General features: G+C 35.5%; 1 protein-coding gene across 1 annotated transcript in view; it reads right to left on the reverse strand.

The window, feature by feature from the left end:
- Positions 1-469: 469 nt before the first annotated feature.
- LOC128867014 (photoreceptor-specific nuclear receptor) overlaps positions 470-17,007 on the reverse strand; it is a 36,442-nt gene continuing 19,904 nt past the window's right edge. The window contains exons 4-11 of the mRNA XM_054108106.1: positions 13,580-13,694; positions 13,386-13,441; positions 13,085-13,321; positions 9,009-9,086; positions 5,860-6,065; positions 3,489-3,650; positions 1,856-2,020; positions 470-755 (exon numbers count right to left, since the gene is read on the reverse strand). Coding sequence (XP_053964081.1) covers positions 573-755; positions 1,856-2,020; positions 3,489-3,650; positions 5,860-6,065; positions 9,009-9,086; positions 13,085-13,321; positions 13,386-13,441; positions 13,580-13,694 — 1,202 coding nt within the window. The 3' untranslated portion in view covers positions 470-572. The remainder of the gene's footprint in view (positions 756-1,855; positions 2,021-3,488; positions 3,651-5,859; positions 6,066-9,008; positions 9,087-13,084; positions 13,322-13,385; positions 13,442-13,579; positions 13,695-17,007) is intronic.

Below are 17,007 nucleotides of genomic sequence, written 5' to 3' on the forward strand. Positions count from 1 at the left end.
CGAAGATATATCATATGGGGAATGTTTCTGCTGCTACAACAGCAACAGCAAATCTGCTGCTATAGCGAAGTCGCCTTATGGGGACTCGCTTTGATGTAACTTTTAATTTTATACACATACATATGTACCATACATAGTATCTGTGTATAGTCAGAGGTTACTCCAATAACATTTTAGCTGTTACGAATATTGAAATTCGGCAGTCGTCGAGAATTATCGAAAAAGCACATACCTAAATATTATATATGTAAGTACACGAGTACATAGTTTTTAATCTTAGTTTTAAAACATTTGTAGTAAAACATAGCTTTGTACTAATTTTATTTATTTTGCCCAAAGGGCTGAACAGCAGGAAACTTGTCTAATTAAGGCAGCAAAAATTCTGTCATCTGCAGTTCTGGCTCTGGCAGGTTTTACTCTATGTAGTTCATTTGATAACTCAATTAGAATATCTCAATTTTTACTGCAGACTCGGCTACACATACATGTAATACGTGTACATATGTATAGGTGTTCATTCTATAGGCATACAAATAATTCAAGGGCATTAACGAATTAATTTAACCAAATGTTCAGTTCTTATACATATCGCAAAGCACTTTCTCCATTGGTGTATTTCCAATTGTACGTTGAAAATAGATTAATTCGATTTTATGCGAGTTCACAGTTCGTAGAAGGGGCAGCATCAGAAGGAGACGACCGAATCGGGCGATTTGGGTAAGAAACTGTGATTTGGTATGTTGAGACAGCATCACCTGTAAAGTATAAAAGAAAAGTTATAGATTATACTACAACAAAAAGCATTCGGCGCACATACTTCATACTTTTATATTTTATAAAGGGTGAGCAATTTAGAAGTATCAGATTTTAAATTGAAATAAAACAACGAAGACTCAAATTGATTGGGCAATCTTTATTATTTTTGTGTGGAACCATTCATGACATTTATTTTTTGAAGATAATTACTTTAAAATGTTGCCTACAACTTCGCCGTAAATCGGCCATACATAAACACCAATTTTGAATTACTCGCTGGAGGGACTCGGTCGGTATCTCATGAATAACTTTAGTAATGTTGGTTTCCAATGCCTCAATTGAAGTGGGTTTATCCACAAAGCATTTCGACTTTACATATCTCCACAAATAAAAGTCTAAAGGTGGGATATCACACGATCTTGGTGGCCAATCCGATGGTCCGAGACGACAGATAAATTGCTCACCGAAACGACGACGGACTGAATTAATTGTTTCATGGGCTATATGGGAAATAGCGTTGGAACCAAATGTTGTGGAGATCACAGGTTTCAATTTCCGACATCAAAAAGTCATTTATCACGTTCGCCATTCACTGCTACATTGGCGCTAGCTTCTTGAAGAAATATGGTTCGATGATTTCGCCAGCACATAGATCGCACTAAGCGATTGTTTTCAATGGTTCTTGGCTCTTTTTGAATGACTTCGGGTTGTTCTTCACCTCAAATATGGCAATTTGGCTTATTGACGAAGCCCAGTCATTAAACCAAAAATAGGCCTCATCGCTGTACATCATAAATTGGCCTGAGCGCGATGAACACTTTTCACAGATCGTCGATTTTCGTAAAACAGTTGTACGATTTTTAAACGTTGTTGAGTAAGTCTTTCCATGATGAAATGCCAATGAATAGCGAACAAAATTATGTATGTAGTTCGACAGTAGTCACACGTGACCTGTCAAAAAAGGCCTGTAGCACTAAGCATTTCCAATCTGATCACCCTTTACAAGCACTTGCATATGAAGATTTTTAGCTATGGAAGCCTCATTTTCATATGAACATACAAACATACATAAGTATTTAGCCACAACGTAAGTACTTACATGCGCTTGATCTTGAAGGTTTTCTATTTGCACGGGATCCTTAAGCCCTCTGGTCTCGGGTCGGAATAAAACTATCGCCTTCATGCAAGCAAATTCCGCAGGATCGACTAAAACTGCCTTATATTTGTAAAAAATTTCGTGCAGTGTTCGTACACTGGCAGCTACCTGAAAATATTCCACGTCAATATTAGTTTTCTGGTTATATGACGTATACATCTATAACGGTGTTCTTAGAAAATAAAAGCATTGGTATTTTTCCCTGTCTAATAGTAAATAAAAAACTAAAGCTAGCAGAATCTTATAAGAAAACAAAATATTGTTTGGGGAAAAAGAAATCTATTATTTTTATTTATTATTTGGCGCAAATGGTTTAAAACTGTTTTATGGTCGATCTTTAGCTTCTGGGCGATGCTACGACTACTAACATGCCGGTCAAATTTGATTATTTCTGTGTTTTTATGGATATTTTCTGCCATCAAAACTGCCCGAACGGAATCGGCGAAACTATTACAGTATCGACACCATAAACACCACACACAATTTCGCCTTTATCAAAGAAAAACTGTAAAATGTACCGAATTTCTACTTTGTTGACTTCTATTGCTAACACCCTGTAGATCACAAGGGAATGAAACAAACAAAAAAACAGCGAAAGGCTTTTTTAGTGTGAAATGTCACTTTGACAACGAGCATAAACTTTAAATTGTTTGATCGATACTCTACGAGATATCGTTCACTACAGCCATCTACCGCGAAAATAATGAACTTCTTTTTATTCAGTATTATATAAGTAAAATATTATATTCATTGCTAATTTAGGTTTCAAAGCTAGCCGATACTTTAGTGATCTTCGCTATAACATCTGTTTTATGAAAACACAGTTGCGTAATATATTGGATGACAGATTTTCCAGGTGGATGTGGTGAAAGTATTGAAACGGTGAGGGACGACCTTCGACTAAAACTGATAATCTTCTTTTGAATGACTATTCTAAAAATTTAACAAATTGTATGTATGTGTATAAGTCAGCTGATTACCGAACGCACCCGAGAAGATGGCTTACTAAACCAACATAAGGGGGCCAGGTGGTTTAGAAATTTCAAAATAAAGATTTTTTGTTTTTCCAATATTTCGAAAGTATAGTATCTTAATAATATACTGTGAAATTTTCATTCGGAAATTCCCAATATTATAGCTTCTACAGGCCATTAACTAGGTAGAGAGCGGACCGCGCACTCCTGTACCTCAAACTTTAAACTCATTTTTCTCGAAACGACTTTTTTCGGCCTGGTGTTGTCAAAAAAAAAAACTATTAAACACAAAAAATATTCAACAAAACTATTCACAACATCAATGGCTATCGCCCGTACTAGAATCATATTATTATTTCGTATTTTTTGATTAAAAAACTGAAAAAAAACGAATTTAGAGTGTCAAATTCAAAACCGCGCCATTTTGTAAACTTTTGCTTTTTAATTCTAGTACGGGAAATACATATGTAGCTACAGTCATACGGATTTATAATTTTTTTGGTTTTTGTGGATCAACTTCAGCGCCATTTTTTTAATTATTTTAATTAAAAACAATTTTTTTTTTCACTTTTGTATGGAGTTAAATAAATATCAGCACTTACCTCCTCCTTGGAAACGCAGTTCTCACTATCCGGATTACTATCATAGTTGTTGCAGTGTTCGGAAACTGAGAATAAAGTACAGCCGGTTGGGTCTAAGGGAATACACCATTGAATAGCGTTGAGTAAAAACAGGTCCGACCACGATTCTTCCAACAAAATGACCTGAAGTTAATCAAATAAGAAATATAAATTTTTGGTGTCTGGAATGCCTGAGTATTCTGGGAAAATATTATTTTATATAAACGCATAGAATAGAGTTTTTCACGAACTCACAGGGTAACACTAGTCGATTCTATCATAAAAAATTGAAATATAACTACATATAAGTACATTTGGTACATATAAATGTAGATAGTTTAATTTAAAGTGTCCCTCAAAAGAGTTTCCAAAGAATTGTATGGACTATATCTATCCGTTACTGCAGCTTCTCTAAATTCCAAATAGTCTACATTAAGTACATCTACAATGGTGGTCCAAACATGGATATCATTTCGAAATTAAAATAAAATTAGCAAAATTAGTTTGCTTTTGCTTTTTTAGAGAGATTCCCTGTTAAGCGATCCATGTTAAGTATGTACCTGGTGTGTTCAAAAAGTATCGCGAATTTTGGGTTTTTTTCAAAAATTATTTATTTATTCATTAATATCTATTTTGTCCCCTTCAAAGTAATCCCTATGTGATATTATGCACATGTGCCAACGTTTTTTCCAATCTTCGAAACACTTCAAAAATTCATTTTTTTTTTTTACCTTGTTCAGCTCCTCCTTCGATGCCGTGTTTATCTCGTCAATCGTAATGTAGCGTCGTCCTTTCATGGGCCTCTTCAGTTTCGGCTACAAGAAAAAGTCACAGGGGGCCAGATCTGGGGAATACGGTGGCTGTGGCATCATTAGTGTGTTGTTTTTGGCTAAAAAGTCAACGATGGCGCACAAGCAACGATGTGTGAGCAGGGGCGTTATGGTGATGCAAGAGTCAATTTTTGTTCTTCCACAAATCCGGGTGTTTCTGGCGGATTGCTTCGCGCAAATTGCGCATAACTTGCAGGTAATATTCCTTATTGACCGTTTTACCCTGTGGCAAGAACTAATGATGCACAACGCCCCTGCAATTATCACTGCGAGGAAAACGGTAAGCAAAACTTTTACATTCGACCGAACTTGGCGCGCTTTTTTCGGTCTTGGTTCGTGCGGCAGCTTCCATTGAGATGATTGAGCTTTAGTTTCCATAACCATAATCCCAAGATTCGTCACCAGTTATGACCCTCTGAAGCAAATTTGGGTCGTCGCGAACAAAGTCCATCATCTCATTAGCAATGTTCATGCGATGCTGCTTTTGGTCGAAATTGAGCACTTTTGGTACGAATCTTGGGGCGACCCGTCTCATGCCCAAATCATTGAAAAAAGTCGAATGACACGAGCCAATCGATATGTCTAGGTCCTCAGCAACTTCTCTAGCCGAAACACGTGCAAGTAAAGCAGCTGTCAACAATTAACTGAACATTCAAAATGGCCGAACTCGTCGGCATGAGTGAGAGACATGAGTACCAACATATCGCCACAAAAAATCGAAATTCGAATATACCTAACTTGCGAAAACTCAAAATTCGCGATACTTTTTGAACACACCTCGTGTTTTGAACATTGTCGTCAATTTTTTTGTATTCTTGAGTATAATAAGAAGTAAACTAAATTTAATTTTTTTTTAACTTAATAATTTTGAGACTTATTCAGTTTTGAAAGTTTTTGTATAGAGTTTTTAAAGTAAAATAACTTCGGCTTCTTTTAACAATTTTATTAATTTTTCCTCATTTTTTAGGAAAGCAATTTTATTTGAATTTAATTTTTTTTCTTAATTTTTGTTTCTTTTGTACTTTTTGAGAAACACCTCTCTCAGATTTTTTCTTATTTTCTTAAATAGCTGAGACTGTACTCAGTAATTCCTGATAGTTTCATAGTGGGATTCCCATAACTTTTCGAGTTATATTCAAATACGTACAGCTAACCAGTGCCGAGTGTATAAGCAGGGAGTTATTCGTGCGGGTTATTTAGCCCGTGGATGGGTGAACAACGTCCGTTCGCAATCTAAGCGTATTTTAAAGCCAGTTATTCATGTGCAACTGCTTGTCGTAGATTTTATTCGCGATAAAATATCGGACTCATCGCTACAAATTAATTGCCTACTTTGCGTAGCTTTTTACCACCACTTTTGCGAAGTGGATCACATTCTTCTAGATTAGAGAGTGTCACCCTTTAGTTGACACAAATTACAGTACTATTTTCTCAAGAGAATCTTGTGACTATGTTCGAGTCTATGGGTTTTTATGGCATAAGGCTAAACAGTACAAATGAGGATGCATAGAATTTTACTTTACCTGATCCCGGAATGACAGGCTTGCAAAACTTGGTAAATTCTTTGCCCACTTTACCGCCATGAAAAGAAGGCGAGCACTGGTTTCATAAACGGTTTCGTGCGGCTGAACGTACAAGTTTTGGGGTACAAATGTTGGTATTGTGAAATGGCAGTCCACTTTTTCGCCTCGAAGGGGTTCTTCATCATTGGTCACATCAATGGAGTCATCTTAAAACATGTAAAAAATTTATATGCAAATATTATTGATATATGTTAGTAAATATATTTACAGTTATTCAAAGTATTGATCGATTGTGCAAGCAGTCGTTAAATTTTTTTTTAATTTCTTAATTTTTTTCATACATATCCGTGAATAAATTCGTTCGTTGGGGACAACTATTAATTATTTAATTATTATATACCGTATGAATATGCATGAGGCCCATTTCAAAATAAACTGTAAATTTAATAGAAAAGTGTCAACACTCCACTGTATAGTCACAAGTCGTAGACTACCCTGGGTATTCGAGAGGTTGAGTAGTTGAGATATTTCCATTAGAAATACCAATTTTGAAGAGGACAATAAAGCCAAGCACATTGCCAGGGTAGCAAAAACCTAGTTTCAAGAAGAGCATATCATTTTTCTCATAGCTTTCCCACTCTTCGGGTCTCAATAGAATCTAGAATATTCCACGCACTTCCGACGAACTGTGACAATTAGTGGATGCGAAATAGTATCAAATTACACTAGGAACTTGCCAAAACTTGGTCAACAGTACGCCATTTAAACTCTAAGATCGAAGCACTAAGCTTCGATTAAAAAAATTATCGAATTACTACATTCAACTATTATTTTTGATTCCACATAATATGGGCGAACAAGGTATAACAGCTAAAGTCAAGTTTGGACGAAGTTGAGTTATGACTATCATTGCCTTGCATTCGAATGCACCACCACTCAAAATTGTATCATTTTGGCTCAAACAAAAAAAAAATAATAATTTCATGCCTATAAATCTAGAAGACTAAAGCCGATGTTATGCTTTCTTGATTTTGGAATAACATCATAACGGAGGTAGGTAGGGGAAATGCTTGAAGTATCAGTCTGGCACTTCCCACATTATGAGACCTCCACCAGGCATATTGCTACAGGCAGCCAGAACAGTTTATGTAATGGAGAAGGTTTATGTGTTTCGGTTGGCGAAGAAAGGAGCACCCAGCGACCTTAACCGTTTAGCTGCAAAGGCCTGACATTTACAGAGAAGTGATCAACAGTGTCCTTCTCTAAACAGGTCCCCACAGCTCCTGCTACGGGGTTTAATGGTAAATCTAGCTTTTCCGCGTGTGTGCCAATCGTTCAATGACCATCAAGCACAGCGACGAGCTTGGAAATTGAATCGCGTGGACTCTCCAGGACTTTCTGAGTCCTGCGTCTATTGTACTGGGGCCAAAGGGCTTTCGAAATAGCTATTGCAGAAATATAATATGGAATTCTTCTGCACTTTCTTGAGAAATGAGTCGTGCAATTCCCTTTTAACAACAGCCATGGGGATGCCGATGACCGTGAGGAGGTATCTGAGACCAACAGACCAGATAAATGTTACTTGGACACCCAAGAGATTAGGTCTCCTCTTTACAGGAGTTGACTAGTTTGAATCTACACCATGGCATCGCTAGAGCTTTGATCGCGACTTGATTATCGGAAAAAATGTAAATATCTCGCTCGCTCCCACATTTTAAGAAAAATACGGTGTTAACTAACTGAAAATGCTACCATGCCCCTTGAGAAATTGCCTCCAGAGGCCAACCTCGTTTAACCTGATTAACCTTTGAGCAGTGATGAAAATAACGTCAAAGTCGATGGCAAGTAAGAGTCAAACGACATTCAGGGCAGCACTGGATCAAGTTCAACATCTTCTGGTGATGCAAATGCATGCAGTCCTTTGTACCCTCCCCAGTTTAGGGCTATAATATCACTAAACAACTTATCTCAATTTGTTTGAACACTTTTCTCAAAAATGTGTCTTAGCTATTAGTCCATTTAGAAGAGATATTTGTGCCTAATTAGAATTTCGCCATTATTTCGTTTGATGAATTGATATTTTTTTGAATTGGGAATAGCAACCAAAGTCGAATGTAGTCGGTATTCCAAAAGTGTTGAGTAATGGTTTCAAATCTTAAGTCCACTTGAGCAAGGCAAAATCTTTCCACATGGAATAATAGCTAAAGTCGAGATAGGATTTAGAAATTTAACACACAAAAACAAAAAGAAAACTTAACGTTTGCGTTGTTCACTTCTCTTAAGTTACCGATTTTTTCATGGTGAATTTAATTTAAAAAAAAAAAAAAAATGTATATATATAATAAAGTTTCTAACGTCGAGCATGCGAAATTTGCTCAATCGAAATTCCGGGATATTATTCAACGATTTACTAATTTGGCGTCTTCCCAAAATAATTACTTTATTTTTGGCGATTTTGACAAGACTGAGGTTAGGCTCCCTACCAATAGAAGACGAGCAAAAGGAAGAGAAATTACATGTTTGTGAAAATTCAGTGAATGGCTTGGCAATATTGTGATTTCTGAGATTTAAACGGAACAAGCTTATGAAAACGAAATACCGCGAGATAAATTGTGAAAGCACAAATGAATATAAAGCCTCCAAATGCAGTTTTTTGCGTTTACTATATATGCGGAAGACGCCGTGAAAAGAAAGTGCGTGTGTGTGTGCATGATTTCTTGTGCTTGGCAGTTTCTATTGCTTTCGCCTACTCTTTCTCTTCACAAACAAGTAATTCTCCTTTCCTTTTGCTTTTTGTTTCGTTCGTGGAGCCTGACGACACATCGAATTCGGAAGGAGCAACCCTATCATTCTTGCCCTCCATTGTCGTTATACTGGATTCGTCAACTTTCGTCTGTTCCGGCAAAGCGTGAGGCACGATTGTGGCACTCTCTATAAAAATTCAGATCTTAAATTCAGCACAAAATTCGATCTATACTTCAAGCAACTGTATATGGATATGTATTGTACGCTGACGTCGAAATTGTTCAACTCAAAAAATAAACATTAAAGCAAAAAGACATTTTTAAGGTTTTATGAGCGCATGCATAAAAAGTGTTTTAATTTCAGCGTGCAATATTTATAAGTCTACACAGTCATTATACATTTACCATCATTATCGTTATCATGGACTGAACTGCTCGAGCTTATGGACGAAACACTTCCACCCACAGGATTTTTATCTATAACTTAAACAAATGAATTTATTGGATAAGTAATGAGTACTTTCATGTTTTTTATATTTGATGTACTATACTTATATATGTATGTATTTACTTACAGTACTATGTAACTATTTGAACACATTTAAAAGCGTGAAATTCAAGGGGGACTCATAGTAGGTGAGTTCGCTAGAGCTAAACAACATTTACATGTATTCTGTTTTTGCAATATAGCCGTTCAAATGTTAAATGTTAAATTTCAGTGAGAATGTAAACGATCAAATAAGGCAACAACAAAGATGCAGCGCACTTTAACATTCCAACCAGTAAATCGCAAGAAAAAAATAAATCAGATGACATAGCGAAATCACTTTGTGGAGTTTCACCTTAGACTACTTCGAGTTTTGCACTTCAACCTCATAGTCTTTTGTGCCCCTTACAAGGGTTTCGCCTTACACAAGTTATTGTACTTTAAGAAAACCACATATTGTCTATGATACTGCAATAAACTCCATTAGGTAAGTGGAGTTGTGCTAAACTGTGAACCGTTCCGAGTTATTAGCCAATCAGAAAATTGTTTATAATTGACTGGGAGAGGAGCGCATTGCAGGTGCTTTCAAATACAGGTATTCGATCATTTTTACCTAAAAATAAAAACTTATATATGGCGCTTTACAGTATCGCTGGTGATATACAGTGGCCCACAAAAATATTCGGAAATAATTTTTTCGGTTATGAAATACTCGTATCAGAACCTCAGTTTTTATTTATTGCTCGGAAACTAATTTAGTCATTTAATTGTGGTGCAAGCTTTAATTTAAATATCAAAATACGTTTTTTCAAGCAAAAGCGTAAATAAATAATGTACTAACTTAAAAAGTATATGCATCATGTCACAAAAATATGCGGAAGAATAATTCCAAAAATAAATATAATTTATGCTTTTTCATTTTAATAACTTTTCTTAATCTATTCTCTATTGAGAAAATCAACTTTCCCATAGCTGATATCTCTGTACATTCCTTGAGTATCGCTGCTTTAAGGCTATCTCTTGACGTAATTTCGTGTCCCCTAATGGCTCGCTCCAAATCTGCCCACAAGTGCTCGATCGGATTTAGATCCAGCGACTTAGGTGGTATTTCCATATAATGACCCGAAGGCCCAAGTTTATTGGCGCTAGCACTCATATTTTCCTTTAAATATTTGAATCTAAAGCCGATGGTCCATTTTATCAATAATAAATTGCGCCGTTACCGGCACTATCTGCATTGATATATCCCCGCAGCATTACATTACCACCACCGCACTTAACTGGACAAATTGTACTACTATGGTGCATTTCGGAATTAACTTTTCGCCACTCGTTGTTACCACAATCTGGCCCAAAAATGTTAAATTTAGTCTCAACACTAAATATTACTTTGGCCAAAACTCGTTGCTATGACCAATGTACTTTTTTGCAAATTCCAAATTCGGGTTTTTTCACTTATAAACGTGAAGTTCGCACATTATCCCCAGCAGTTCTAAGCGTTCTTCGCACAGTTTCATCACATCACTAATCTCAGCGAGATTTCCATTAATTTATGGGGCAGAAGTGCGTGGCTCTCGCTTGATTTTTTAATAATAACGGCCTTATCGCGTGACTTGAATCTTTCATGCCTTACTGATCGCCGCCCTAAGTTTAACGCATACTTCTGCAAAATGCCGTGGATGGTTGAAATACTGTTTTTTGTAGAATTTGTTGTCTTTTAATGTTTTTCCTTCATTTAGAAAATTAAATATTATAATTTTTTTTCTCCAAGAGAGTATTTTGACTTTCTACCCATATTTTAAACAACTGTTGTATTTTCAAGGCGCATTTATTAAAGGTGGTGGCACTAGACTAACAACAATGTTTTGTACGTTTGATTGTCACGCAAAGTATTGGAAAAGTAGAAAATAAAAAATTGATTCGTCTTGTTTTATTCTGTGCTGACAGTCACAAGAACACAGCGAAATAAAAAAACAAATCAGCTGATTTACCAACACCACCTTCAATAGATTCGCCTGGCATATTTTATTACGCTGCCTTTTACACTAATAATGTTTTTTTTTTGAGATTTTGAATTATTTCTTTCAATAGAAAATCAAGTGTTTATATTGATTCAAAAATTAGTTTGTGGATGTGATCCGAGATAAAATAAAAATTTTTTGAACTTTTTACTAGGAAAGTTAGATTTCCGAAAACTTTTGTGAGACACTGTATATGTAGTAGGTTTTACCACTATTTTGGATACTAATATTCTCTCGTAAGAAATTATAAATTTTGTTATTTGCACAATTCTCGTTCGAAACCCACTATGAGCATTAAACTCCAACTAATAGCTCTCGCCCTTAGGCAGGCAATGCACGGTTTGACAAAAATTTCATACAAAATGGCCAACGGGAATTCGTTACTGGCTAGTCATATATAGTATGTATGTGAAATCAGTTTAGTTTGAAATTCTAAGCGCATGTTTGTAAAAGCCCCGAAAATATATAATATTTGTTATTATTTTTTGCTACACTTCTGATGAATTTGGTAATCTTTTCCATGAGGTTTGATGATACGTGAGCGGTCGCTCGGCAATTATCTAATTATTTAGCTGTAAACTGAATTGAGGGTTCAAAACAACAATTGATTTAGAACCGCCTGTACCTGGTTTTTGTAGTTCAAATTTCCTTTTCAAAGTAGAGGTCATGACTTGATCTTGCTGCTTTTCCTGTAATGTATCCAGTAATTTGACCACATTTCCAAACTGTTTGATACATTGTGACGAATGGTACAGGGATATTGAACATCCTATGCCAATTTTTTTTAAAGGACTTCATACAAATCTGCATTTTTACTGTAGGCTTGTCTGCATTTTTTTCTCTCGGAAGTGGCGAATCTGGTGACATAGCATGAATACCGTTTGTGGTATCAATCACAGAAGATTGATGGCGCACGATTCCTCTTCCTTTTTTTACGTCAAGTTGCGACTAAATGCTTCTGTAAGCGCTTAATGTGATCAACTAGTTAACATATTGTACCATAAATGAAGATGTACACTCCGCGACAAAACGATGCCACATCACCATTTTAACCAAGTTTGACTATTTTTTCTTTCTTATTTTTGAATGCGCATTATTTACAACATTTTACAAAAGTATAGGTCATTGTCTAACAATTTAAAAATTTTATAAAAAATTACAAAAAGTATTAAAATTCCACAAATTGGAATTGGAAGCTTTTAATTAGAACTTCTAGAAATATTTCGGTATGCAGTTCTATAGCTTATTAAATTTTGGTATAATAAAGTGCCGTTGGATTTTTAAAAAGTTTTTCTTTGACGGTGTTACAAATTTACTCCATATAATGAATATAAAGACAATTTTTTTTTTGTTTAGGGAGAAATAGGCAACACCGGCAAGGAAAAATCATATTAAATTAACGGGAATTTTAGGCGACTTCAAATTTGCACATTATTGCACTAAAATTTAATAAGCTATAAAACTGGATACAAAATTTTGAAAAATTTTTAAATCCTAATTAGAGACCTTTTTCTAACTTTTGCTTGTGTATAAAATTTCAGAATTGGATTTATATTGTCTTTGTCAGGCAATGAGCCAAATTTTTATAAAAAATAATACAAATTCAAAAACAAACAAAAAATTGTCAGCAGTGGTCAAAATGTTGATGTTCTATTGTTTGTCACGTGTTGTACAAGGTGGCACAAAATTAATAATTTTTGCGAATGGTGTTGTATATCAATCTTATTTAACACTTGTGAACTAGACAGCTGCAGCATAGAAAGAGACAAGCAAAGGAACGCCTATAGTATAAAATATTTTTTTCCAATATCAAGTTTTCCAATATCTAATTTTTTTATTTATTAAAGTTAAAAAAGTGATTCAAAAGCAAAATTGGATGATTAATTTTGCGCCACCTTGCTGTATAAGTTGACTGCGCTATTTTCTACATATGCATGCAGAGTGTAAACATATGCCAGTGTGTATGTATTTACCTGTATCAGATACGGGAGAATTTGGATCTATGGAATTCGTACTACTTGAATTCGTAGAAACAGAGACTGTACCATTCGAGAGATCCATAGACGTCGTATAAGAATTATCCTTAGAAAATTGTAGACTATTGTTAAATACGGAAAAACTGCCCGCATGCGATACATTTGACGACAGTTGTATGGCCTTTGAAAGGTGATTGTGATGTAACCGGCGATTTGTAGGAATACCCGAAATTGCTGAAAAACCCCATGCTAAATTAAAAACACTCTCAACGGATTTGCTAACAAAAAATCAATTTACTAGGAGGTGGCAACAGTCCAGGGCCATAGCATGGCGGAGACAATAAGACTGGTGGTCTAAAATAGAGGGAAGATAGTTTAATTGGGCAATTGCAAGTGACATTTTCTACGATGCTCATGCGTTTTCATTTACATATACATTTGTATGCATATAAATGTACACACATACACATGTTGCGAGCGTGAACTTCTTACCCAAACACTCCAACGGCCACGGCTGCTTCCCGCAAGGCTCGCCCGTGCTCCATCTCCCGCAGCGTCTCAGGACGAATAGTGGCTGTGTTTCGCGGCTGTCGCTCATTTTGTACCGCTAAAATTGTAAAATAAATGAAATGAGAACGGAATGTGTTAACCGCACACAACACTTATAATGATGTGTCAACAGAATTCCAAGTGAACACACCCCATGATCTGCATGCGCGGCAGGACAAAAAAATCTTCATAAGCATTAAGCCTTGAAGGTGTGAAAAATATACACATGCACCAACAAACCATATACATATGTATCCAGGATTTGTATAAGTACGCATGAATGTAAGCTGAAATTTTTATAGAAACATTTGAAGGTGTCTAAATAGGCATGCTGATTTTGGACGAGTTTGCATGTGGAGGTGCGTAATTGTTTTGAGGTCACGTGCCAACGCCACTGGCCATTTATATGTAAATACATGAACACCCATGGATGCACGCTGGTACACATGTATGTATGTAATTCCTTTAATGTATTCGGCTGCGAAAATTATCATTCTAAATTTACTGACAATTATATAACTGTACATTACTTTGTTTAGGCCTCTCGGCATTCAGTAAAGAGCTGTAGTGAGCATTCAGCTACCACAGAAAAATCCTTTTCAACTCCAAACAAAATGCAACAGATTTGGTATAATTAGAAGAATTTTATGTGCATACATATATGACTCATTTAGACTCATTTTGGAGGCTGTCCTTCCTGATAAATCAGCTACAATTGGTTACATGGAGGCCAACATTTGGCGCACAAATGGTGGATAAGTGCGAATTAAGTGCAAAATTGAATCAATTTAAACAATCTCACCAAATATCATAACCCAAGAAGTACCGTTACAAAGTGAAAGCGAAAACAATTACAGCCTAAGTGAATTTTTACATTTTGTTTACATTTTTCGGTAACTGGGAAGTGCTGCTCACACTAAAAATTCTTCGTGTATTGTATTTATTGTTTTGCATTATGAACTTTTTCCTGTGTGAGGTGGAAGTTATATTATATTGCAAAACTTACTGCAAAAAAATGTTGTTTTTATTCGCGTGGCTCTTCAAGAATAATTCGTTGGTGTTACTCACAGTGGCTCACAGCTTATTTCGTGTATTCATTTATTTCAAAGACATTGTTAACACAAGTTAAGTTTTCAAAAAAACAAAACAAGAAATGAAGTCAAAAATACATACATAAGAATGATAAAAACATTGGTGCACAGTGTACTTAGTCCTGCCATAAGTTCTGTTACAAGTTAAGTTACTTGTAGATATGAAATTATAATATTCTTTTAATGAAGTTATTTTTTTAATCATGTAAATATTAAAAAAAAAATTTATTTTCATTCAAAAAGTCATCATTAACTTTTACAAAAGCCTTCAAACGATTAGGCCATTCAGCTGTTGCAGCACGCACGGTTTCCATCGATATGGACGTCACTGCTTGAGCCAAAGATTGTTTCAGAATCTCCAAATTTCTGTGAGGTCTTCGACAGGCCATGTTTTCCAATTCTGACCACAAACTGTAGTACAATGGATTCAGATCTGGACTTCCTGGCGGCGACTGGAGCGAAATCTTGCTGGAAGATCCAACGCACTGCATTGAAGAAATTACTGCTCAACTGCTTCACCACGCCTTCTAAGACATCCTCCTGGTACACTTTTGTCCCGGTCTTAACCCCTTTTTCGCAGGAAGGAAGAGATGTAACGTCTTTAAAAACACTCGCCACTAAACCATTACGGAGGCTATATGGTGGCCTCGCTAAAGCCTTGGAACAACATTTCTTGCGTTTATCATAGATTTTTTTGTTTTGCTTCGTAAAAACTTCTTCAAAAGTAAAAATTTCCTCATCTGTGAAAAGAATATCTTCATGGCCGTTCACCGCGTCTCACCAAAGAAGCTGCTTGCATCTGTGGAGTCTAATTTTCTTCAAGCGACGGAAGTCTTTCATGTGGAGATCATCTCTAATTAGTCTTGACATGGATTTGGTGGATACATTCATTTCCCTGGACATGATTTTTTGTCTTCTGAAGGGATTTCCGTAAATTCTTTCTCCAACAGCTTTTATGGCTGCACCGGTTCGAACCACGCGAGGACGACCACTTCTATTTCTGAATGCCATTTTAGACATTTGGAAAAACGATTGATCGTGCGGTAAACAAACATTCTCGAAATATGAAGTCTTTTAGCAATTCGTAAATCTCACTTGCTTATGTATAAATGCATTTATCATGTACGTTATGAATAATTTGTTATTTTAGCAAATATTACCGAAAACTGAGTGCAACGCTAAATGTTGAAGTGTAGAAGGCAAAGTGGCTTGGCATTGAGTTCGACAACGTAGAATCCTCTGTAGAATTCAATGAGTAAGATGAAATAGTCACGCATGTAAACAATAATAAAAGTTAAGACGGTATTGAGGTCGATGAATTTTACGAAGACGTATTGGAGTACATCTCAGGTTATATTTTCAAGAAACTGAATTTAATACGCCAAATTTCGGACGAGATTGGATTATTATGGATAGACTAAAAGGAGGGGAAATTTGATCAAACTAAAGGCAAATTTCTTAAATGATATACAACTTTTGGAAAATGTATTTTTAGAAATTAACGGAAGCACAATTAGCAGTAAAAAATGTATGTGATTTATTATTGAAAAAAAGCAGTAATTGCAGTCAAGTACAAGTGACATAAATGTAAAGAGGTTATTTTTCAAAAGCAGGATTCGTTTTCGAATCAAATATTTAAAACAAGTTTTGAAAAAAAGGACTACTATACATAAACTTTATAAAATAGTTACATAAGCTAGTGAGTTTTATTTCAATCGTTTTTCTCATATATTTTTTAAAACTATTTAATTGAAATATCGAAAATGATATACTTAGGTACTTTTACGCCATTTGCTTCCTTTGGGCTAATGAAAGCATACTACTAACACATATCAATCACTTCAAATATAAATTGTCAAATAAGCTTGACGCCATGTCGCCATGACAACTATTGATGGCTCACTGAGTACACAGTAAGTTTAACTAAAATTTTCACATAAAAAATGTTTATGTTTACGACATCTTATAACGCAACCAACAATACTAATCAGTCCAAATCAAGAGCCTAAGTGAAAATTATCTCCCAAGCGGCAGAAAACGCAAAAAAGATACCGAACGCTAAATTTGCCCATCATTTGCAAAAACCGTCCAATATTTCCAAAAATTGTATCATGCCTATAAATATGTACTTTATGAATTCTCGCTTTTTATTGTTAAATTATCTATTTTACGTATCTGACTGTAAACTGCGAGCACTGCACTGCACTAACGGACGCAAGAGGCAGAAGTACACAAAAGCCCAGATTGCACAAAAACTTAATATGTTTATTTGCAAAAAGT

This window comes from Anastrepha ludens, chromosome 6, assembly GCF_028408465.1.
Source record: "Anastrepha ludens isolate Willacy chromosome 6, idAnaLude1.1, whole genome shotgun sequence".
Classification (NCBI taxonomy): Eukaryota; Metazoa; Arthropoda; class Insecta; order Diptera; family Tephritidae; genus Anastrepha; species Anastrepha ludens.